The sequence below is a fragment of the Sinocyclocheilus rhinocerous genome, unplaced genomic scaffold, assembly GCF_001515625.1.
Source record: "Sinocyclocheilus rhinocerous isolate Xijiao unplaced genomic scaffold, SAMN03320098_v1.1 scaffold1553, whole genome shotgun sequence".
Taxonomy (NCBI): Eukaryota; Metazoa; Chordata; class Actinopteri; order Cypriniformes; family Cyprinidae; genus Sinocyclocheilus; species Sinocyclocheilus rhinocerous.
The window spans coordinates 301,124-310,398 of record NW_015639764.1 but is presented as its reverse complement, the minus strand read 5'-3'; the positions used below and the strand labels follow the sequence as shown (position 1 = coordinate 310,398).

At 36.0% G+C, this 9,275-nt stretch overlaps 1 protein-coding gene and 1 pseudogene across 2 annotated transcripts in view; one reads left to right on the top strand and one right to left on the bottom strand.

Moving 5' to 3' along the window:
• Positions 1-3,211, top strand: part of LOC107751631 (nuclear factor 7, ovary-like) — a 5,227-nt pseudogene extending 2,016 nt beyond the window's left edge.
• A 1,794-nt stretch (positions 3,212-5,005) lies between these two features.
• Positions 5,006-9,275, bottom strand: part of LOC107751632 (hematological and neurological expressed 1 protein-like) — a 17,036-nt gene continuing 12,766 nt past the window's right edge. For both annotated transcript variants that reach the window (XM_016567374.1, XM_016567375.1), the window contains 2 exons: positions 8,755-8,785; positions 5,006-5,176 (listed from right to left, as the gene is read on the bottom strand). In XM_016567374.1, coding sequence (XP_016422860.1) covers positions 5,070-5,176; positions 8,755-8,785 — 138 coding nt within the window. In that variant the 3' untranslated portion in view covers positions 5,006-5,069. The remainder of the gene's footprint in view (positions 5,177-8,754; positions 8,786-9,275) is intronic.

The following is a 9,275-nucleotide window of genomic DNA, read 5'->3' as shown; positions in this document are numbered from 1 at the left end:
TCTCACGCTTGAGGTATTCGGCTAATCACAACGCACTGGATAGCTGGCTAATCAGAGCACACCTCGCTTTTCAGACCGATTAGTTTTGTAAAAATCGACGCGTTTCAAAAAGGCGGGGCATAGAGGAGAAACAATAATGTACAGTATGTGGAAAATAATGTGTTTTTTTAACTTTAAACCGCATAAACACATTTCATTACACCAAATACACAAAATAATGTTCTTTTTAGCAGCATCATATGACCCCTTTAAATTATTCTTTCTGAAAATCCTATACTGTAATAACATTTAAATTTGACTATGTTCACAATATAGATTGGTCATGTAAATGTCATTTAAATCAAATTGAAAACCATGCTGTTTTCATGTTTATTAATGTTTCTCCCAGAAGTTTTTGTTAGCCAAACCTCTTTGACATGAAATATTTCCTTGAAATATATCTGAGGAAGTTAATATTACAATAGTTTAACAACACATTTGCAGGTTTACAGTTCAGTGTTGCTTAATGGTCACATTGGCATGCAGGTAAACAAATGAAATATTTCTATTTTTAGTGTTCAAGTGTTTAAATATCTAATCTATTTTACATTTTTATGATTTAATTCATTATTAGCATTATTAACTCACAAACCAACTGCAGTTCTTCCACTAAGCTCAGTTTGAGGAAATGCTGGTTTAATGTAACGTTTAATGCATTTTATGATGTTGATATATATATATATATATATATATATAAATGGAATATATATTTTTTTTCTCTTTTTTTTTTTTATATATCAATATGGTATGTTTAATGGTAAGTTTAAAACAAGTTAGATAAGTAATCTAAAACTAATCTAAAAAGTAGTCTGAATACATTACCTAAAGTGAGTAACCTAAGTTACTAACTACAGTTTTCATCATGTAATCTGTAATCAGTAATGGATTACAATTTGTAAGTAATCTTCCCAGCTCTGCTGATAGATTTATCTTGATCAACATTCACACAGCAGCAGAATATGGTCATATTGCTGTATTTTAATGATTAATACAGTAACGTTCAAACACAATCCGGTTATTTTCGGAAATGACAATTGCATTATAGAACCAAACTCATGTCCGTTAAAGTCCAGGACTCACAGCGTGACTGACATTGTTAACTTGCTCAGAGACTCAAGTACTGTTTGTAATATGTTGTGTGAACAGGATAGTTTGAGATCCACACATGTAATTAAATATGATTTTCAGTCCCAAAAACTGTTTTTTCACACCATTTGGTTCATACATGTATGGATTTTGTATGTTAAATTCCAGGAGGAGCTCATTACAGCACTGAAACCATTGCGACAGAAGCTTAAATGTTGTGAATACATTCAAGGAACATGTGTACATACAGTTAAGCACATCAAGGTGAGGAAACAGAATCAAGAGTCAGCCTATTATTGATAGTTTATCATAGAAGAACACTACTATAAATTAATTGTGTCTAGACATTTGAATGGAGGAGATGTATTGATGTGTGTTCATTCAGATGACTGAAGTCACGTGTCTGTAAAACATGTTTTTGGTCTGCAAATTATATAAAGTTATGAAACAACAGGATTTTTCTGGATATACTTTGAAGGAGTAAGATAGACCCAGAAAAAAACAAGTACATTTTAGAGTTATTATTTTGTATATATAATGTATATATAATGTATGTATAATGATTTCAGTTGTTTTTCCTTGAATTAATTTTCTATTTATTGAATTTATTGTTTGTTGAATGTTAAATAAGTATCTGCCATGAAATAACCTGTGAAACTGATAGGCCATAAATGTAAATACAACAAACCAGATGACAGAAGTGAATGATTTGATGATTAATTGATTTCCGTCTCAAGCGGATCACACAGAGCGTCAGATTAAACAGCAGTTTGAGAAGCTTCATCAGTTTCTCAGAGATGAAGAAGAAGCTACAATCACTGCACTGAGGGAGGAAGAGGAGCAGAAGAAGCAGATGATTGAGAAGCTGAACAGAGACATCTCAGCTCTTTCACACTCAATCAAATACATGGAGGAGATGATGAAAGCCAGTGACGTCTGCTTTCTGAAGGTCTGATTTCAGATCATCCATTGATTGATTCATGATTGATTAATTTGTTGATGATCAATGGTGTTTTTTTTCTGCAGGAGTTTCCAGACTCAATGGAAAGGTGAGTGATCTGCTGCTGTCTCTGCTCTCTCTGCTTCTGATCCAAAGCCACTGCAGTTCTGATCCTGAATGTTCTTCCAGAGTCCAGATCTCATCACAGCCGGATCCACAAACTTTGATTGATGTGCCGCGTTACTTGGGCAACCTGCCCTTCAGAGTCTGGAAGAAGATGCAGGACATCGTCCAGAACAGTGAGTATGGAGAAGATCTGTGCTCGCACACTTACACTGGAAATGATGCATGGGGGAGGATTAGAAGATTTTTAGCATTATGTGTGAATAAAAGCAGCTGTTGATTGTGTCTCATCAGCTCCTGTGATTCTGGATCCAAACACGGCTCATCCAGATCTCGTCCTGTCTGACGATCTGACCAGTGTGGAATACAGAATACATTGTGGAGCCACTGAGCTACTTTCTGATAATCCAGAGAGATTTGACTGGTACTCCTTCCTGTGTTCTGGGTTCAGAGGGTTTTAACTCAGGAACACACTGCTGGGATGTGAAGGTTAAAGGGTGTTTGTGGTGGAGTGTTGGCGTAACTACAGCATCAAACCAGAGGAAGGGACGTGATTTCTTTAACGCTGATGTCTGGAGTGTGCAGTGTAGACTGCCTGAAAAGTCTATGAATGAATTTCCTGTTGAACAGTGTCTTGATCGTGTGAGAGTGTATCTGGACTATGACAGAGGAACAGTGTCATTCTCTGATCCTGTAACTAACACACATCTACACACATTCACAACCACCTTCACTGACACCGTCTTGCCATTCTTTCACAGTCGTTACCCTCTGAGGATCCTTCCATTAAATAGTTAGTAATCGTTAAGCCTGTAGGTCTGGATCTTCCTGCTTTCATCGTGTTTCCAATATCAGATGCACATTTTAGAGTGATCTTAGACTTCTTCACTTCTCTGGACTGATTTATGAGATCTCATTCTTTTCTTGCTTCACCAGGTAATCATTGATTACATTTATTATTCTCTTATCAATTAACATCTGCTGATTCAACTTGCATCACAGTCCTTGCCTTAAATCCTTAAATACCATCTTAGTGTTGTCATCTTTAAAAAATTATATAAAATATATTATATAAAACTTACATGTTGTAACTATAAAGTTTACTCTATTCTTCTAGTCCACCACACACTTTTTTTTATTGAATGCTAACACAAATACAAACATCCAAATAAGGACAAACATATTACTGACATGTAAGGTAAAAAAAAACAAACAGAATATGACAAAATATGACATTAAGAACACAAAATTGCTTTACTTTTCAACTGTTTAACGCTTTAGCTAATACATTTTTATAAATGTTTAATTTTGTTATCAAGAGAGTCAGTACACATAATTCATTCATAAAGACCATAAACACACGCCTCCCACTTTCATGTGGTTCAGGAGAGGTGAAAATAATACGAATTAATTTACGTGCTGAAAATAATACGGCAGATCCGTGTTTCAGCGTAAACAATCATGGCGGCACCAACAGACCTTTATAACGACCAGCTCATTCAAAAAATATTTAAAATACACAAAATTACTTGAGCTAGCTAAATGTATTTGAGAATCAGAATGTGAGACATCTCATTGTCTAGTTAAAAGTATTTGAATATTTGAAAGTGACAAGCTTGACGCGTCGACATGGAAACAGGAATGCGATACATTCTAAATAACGGTCGCCTTAAAGGGGTCATATGATGCGATTTCAAGCTTTCCTTTCTCTTTGGAGTGTTACAAGCTGATTGTGCATAGATAAGATCCCTGAAGTTGCAAAGACTAAAGTCTCAAAACCAAAGAGAAGCGTTTGAGAGAGGCGGGGCATAGAGGACCTACAATAATGTACAATATTTGAAAAAGAATGTGTTTTTTGAACATTAAAGCATGTCAACATATTCTGTTACACCAAATACACAAAATAATGATCTTTAAAAAAAAGCATCATATGACCCCTTTAAACTCACGGCGGGAGCTCAGTTTGAACATTTTTTAAAATGCAATCTTTCACCGTGTTTAATAGCAAGTTATCAAAGTATGCAGCAGTCTCTTACTCACTTTCATATTAGCTTATTTATCTCTCCCATACACTCATTTCCGTACTGCTTTTAATTTTAGATTCTTTTTTCTGTTACTGGTTTTAATGTTACTGACAGTGTTGTCTTCACAAGTTAGAAATAATGGAAGGTTTTTTGTCACATGATTTTGTGTAATGTTTCACATCATGTGTCTATTAATGGTTCACCATCACTTCCTCTCCCGCTTCCTATGGCATGATACACCGAGAAAAATAAGGGGAAGAAAATGTGCACAAACTGAAATATGTTCCTGCATGAATTGTGACCGATTGTGTGGAAATGTCAGTGGCATTTGAGAGCTAGTGTGGACTTTAGTTGTTCAGCATTGTTTAATGTGGAAACACATGACTGTTTAACAAGCATGCCAACACTTTCTGTACTTTCTTTTCCAAGTAACTGATGAAAAAGTACAAAATGCATGTTACATGAATGGTTATTCTGGATTAAAATTTGATTTGACAATGACACTCTAAACACAAACACAGTGAAATTCATATCAATCTTTATTTGTACTTAGAAATTTTGCGCAACAAATCTTTTTTTTTTTTGTCCTTTTTCCTTTAATGATTTACACCAGGGCAGATTAAAAGTCGATCTGAATCTCATGCCATTATTCCTGCAGGAGCGGCTGAAACGGACCTCTTACATAAAGTGCTTCTGTCAACGATCGCTTTTCTTTTTTTGCAATAGAAAAAATGAAAAGACAGTGGAGGACAAAAAATTTCCATGGCTCACGAGAAGAGTGAAGGAAGGGGAATTCCTTTAAAAAAAAAAAAAAAAGAAAAGACCGAAAGAGCAAAGAAAGTTCAGTGAAGGCCGTTTCAGCCCAGGATCAGACTGGATTTGCCACCAGGTGGGTTCTTCCGGCCGGAGGGGTTGGCAGCAGCCGACGGGGCAGAAGGCTGAGCGGTTTCCTCTTTCTGCTCCTCTGGAAAACACAAACACAGAGCAACAACCGTTATGATAACCTACTCCAGCTGACACTGAGATTCTGACGCCAACAGCACTGTGTGCAAGTATGACCGCAAGTATGTTTGCATTAACACTGTTTGAAACAGAGGTGCACAAACTTTACAAAGGGCCAAAAATCAAACCTGATTGAAGGCTGTGGGTCAAAAGTAAATGCATTATAAAATACATTAAATAAAAAATAAAAAAAGACTTTATAAAATAAACACACGTATGGTTTTTTTTTACATTTAAATGCAAAAAATGTTAAAACAAACTAAAATAAAAAGGAAGATATGCTTTAATGGCATGTCTGTTTTTTTCCCCCTTTCTCTTGTTATTATTGCATGGTGAGCCAAATCAAAGGTCCCTGGTTTGAACATCTCTGGTTAAAACCAAGCGGCAACCTCCCGCTCTCTCTCGTGAAGCCAACAAGGAAGTGACTTAAACTGTAATTCATCAACTGGCCGCTAGAGGCTGGCTGCAAAAGGGAGTCAATCCCAAAGACCCCCCCCATGTTAAAATGTCCAACTTTACAGCTGAAAAAAAAAACATGTTTACAGCCTGGTTCAAAAAATGATTTTGGTCTATATAACTAATTTTGCCCTTCATGACAACTGTGAGGGGGATGAATTTTTTTTATAACTCATCCGTTTAAATTATATTAAGCCTTAAAGTTCTGCATAATTAAGGGCGTGGCCACTTGAGTGACAGGTGGATTGCCGCTGCCGTCACCACGGTCGAGCTAGGTGGGCGTGGCTTCAGCAACCTGCTCCCGCCTCTTTGCCCATTTTCAATTATCCGGGAGTGACGCGCTGCCAAGATGGCGATGGCCGCCTCCGCCCACTTTTGAGCTTCAAAAACTATCTTCGGAACCGTACGGGTGACATCACGGACACTACGACCATGTTTTTATACAGTCTATGTTTAAAACCAATAAAACCATAACTAACAATATGCATGCTTCTAAACTAACTATAGTATTCTGCTAAAAATTCATGTCAGATGCAACATTAATGGGTTGATTAAAACTACACAAAGTAACAATATCATCCACATGAGTTGAAGTGAGTGAACATGGTTTAGAAATTATTAGCTGCATGAAACCATTCAAAGGACGTCTAAAAAGACATTGAAACAATGTTTCCCGTTCAGTTTGTTGATCATTTGGCATAATATTTGGTCTGTGCCGTTCATAGTAATTTTAATACATTTCATAGTTTGATTTTAAAAGACATGTTTGACCTTTTGACCTCTCAGCACTAAGATGGTTTATCTTAAAGGGATAGTTCACCCAAAGAAGAAAATTCTGTCATCATTTATTCACCCTCAAGGTATTTCAAACAGCCACTGAATTCCATAGTATTTTCAACTCATGCTATGGAAGTCAACGGCTACCAGCAATGGTTTTATTGCCAACATTCATCTTTTCTGTTCAACAGAAGAAAAACTCTAACAGGTTTGGAACAACATGAGGGTAAATGACGCTTTTCCTTTTTGGGTGAACTATCCCTTTATTAAGTAAAATCTGGATCTTGAAGCAAAACCAGTTAAGAACTACTGCTCCAGACTTTTAGTATTGACCTGGTACTATATGGATGTGAAAGCAGCGGTGCTTCAGTGCCATCAGTGACTGGAACTACAATCACAAACTCACTCAGCACATCAGGACTGAGTCTCTAATGGATTTTAAGACCAGTATATTTGCATTTTATGGGCATGGGAGCACTGGTCTTCCTGGAAGTGTTCGATCGAAGTGCGTTTGGTAAGGTGTGACTCAGAAACGTCTCACTGAAGGACTCATGCGCTCACAGGAGAAGCATTCGGCTCATGAACACACAGTAATGCACATTGGTACGGCCTGAAACAGATTCTACACAACTAGATGAATGCAGATGCTTTAATTTGACATACTGTGTTCAGAAATGCGCCAGAGCTAATAATATAACTACAAACTGCAACATAATTGTTGCCACAAGGGGCGATATAAGACATTCACATAAACTGATCTGAGAGAAAAGTGTGTGTAGAAGACCAAAAGAGACTGAAGAGAATCTTGCTGAGCCGGTTAGTTACGGTTTAGTTCGTTATACAGCATCAGCTCTAACTCAGTGTTTGAATTCTGATTACAGACATTTGCTCAGATGAGCGGAGGTCAGATTATATGCAAAACTGCAAAACTGTTTACTGGTAAAAGGCCACAGCCAGCAGACATGAAGAACCCAGGAGAGGATAATATTTACACTATTTGCATTGACTAATGGCAGAACATGAACACTAGAGCAGGACTGGTAAAATTCTGTGTTTGTAGTGAGAGCTACAGTATATGGTCATAATATAAATGTATATATATACACACACACACACACACACATTAATATTCACTGTAGTTACACGTTTTGTTTTTGTTTTTTAATGGGGAAAATCACTTTGTGTGCATTTTATCAATTTGTGAACTATAAATTTATCAGTAATTACAAACCAACAACGAAAGTGGCATTTATTCATTCAAAGACTTTCACGTTTTTTTATTTTTATTATTAACCCCATGCCCAAAAAGACATCCGTCATGTCTCTAAATATATTAAAAAAAAAACATTTGTTATACAATATAATGTTTGTATAATAATTATTATTAGTTATTATTATTAAAACAATGGCCATTTTTGGTTTTATCATTTTTAATTTAGATAGTAATAATAATAATGATCTATTTTATATATTCTTTTTATTATTCCTACTAGTAACATTTTACATATTTTATTAAAAAAAAAAAAAAAAAAAACTACTGATAGAACATTTAAATGTGGGACCCACTTCATAAATAATAATAATAATAATATGCCCTCGAATGTAAATAAATAAATAAAATAAATATATATATAAAATGTTTGCATAATATCTAATAAAAAATACATAACTTTTTATAAATAATTTTTATATTATTTTATTTCATAATAATATTTCATATAAATTATTATTTTAAAACCATTGACAGAACATTTAACATTAACATTTAAAAATCCCACACATTTAAACTATATTCATACATTTGTCATGGCCTCTAAACAAATGTAAAATAAGAGTTCACATTTAGTTTGACCTCCTGAGTTTGATGATCAACATTTTCTGTAGATTAAGCACTTCTTTCACCGACCGTTTGCTACAATGCCAACATGTGACAGAATGCACATCAAATCAACATAAAGGCAAATCAGCGCGTGCCGTCGGTCTGGCAGGTTCAACTAGAGTCAGAGCTTCCCTAGACCTGTTGGATTTCTAATGGATTTCCTTCATTCTGTCCCGCGAGACGAAACGTCAGAATCAGTGTTACTGCAGCCGTCTTTAATGAGAAGAGCAGACTGAAGCCGGCAGACGTGGAATCGTGGAATAAATGTTAACGGAGAGAGGAACATTCCAGAACTAATGCAGACCTTCAGCAAGCATTTATCAGCAGCATTCCTCAACCAATGAGAGTCACACGTCACCCAAACAGAGCACAGACCAAACCAACAAGACCACCAAATACTGAGACTGGCAAAGAGAAAAGAGTCTCACCGTTGTTCTCCTGCTCGTATTCATTGTGATCCTGCAAAACAAGAGCAGATTCGAGATCAGATGCATTTACAAAACCAACATGGACCGTATTTGCTTCAGCTCAAATGACATTTAACCTCCTTGATGTGACACTGAATATCCAGTGAGAAAATGAAGTGTTTTAATGTTCAGGAAGTATTATTGGACAGTACTATTTCTCTCTGCACACACAGCATTTATTACATCAACAGAAGAGTAAACACATTTCAAGTTACTAGTTTTGAATGATTCAAGATCATGTTACTAAAAGTGTTCTATAAGAGCAGAGACTTTCAATACAGACAAAACGGGAAACAAAAGCATCCAACATCTACAGGACAAGCGGATAAATCCAGTAAGAAATTCCTCCTGTGAAGGACAAATTAATGAATCTGTCCACATAAAGAGCTCTGTGGTTTTACTGACCCAGACAACAGCTCTGTGTGTGTGTGTGTGTGTGTGTGTGTGTGTGTGTGAGAGAGAGAGAGAGAGAGAGAGAGAGT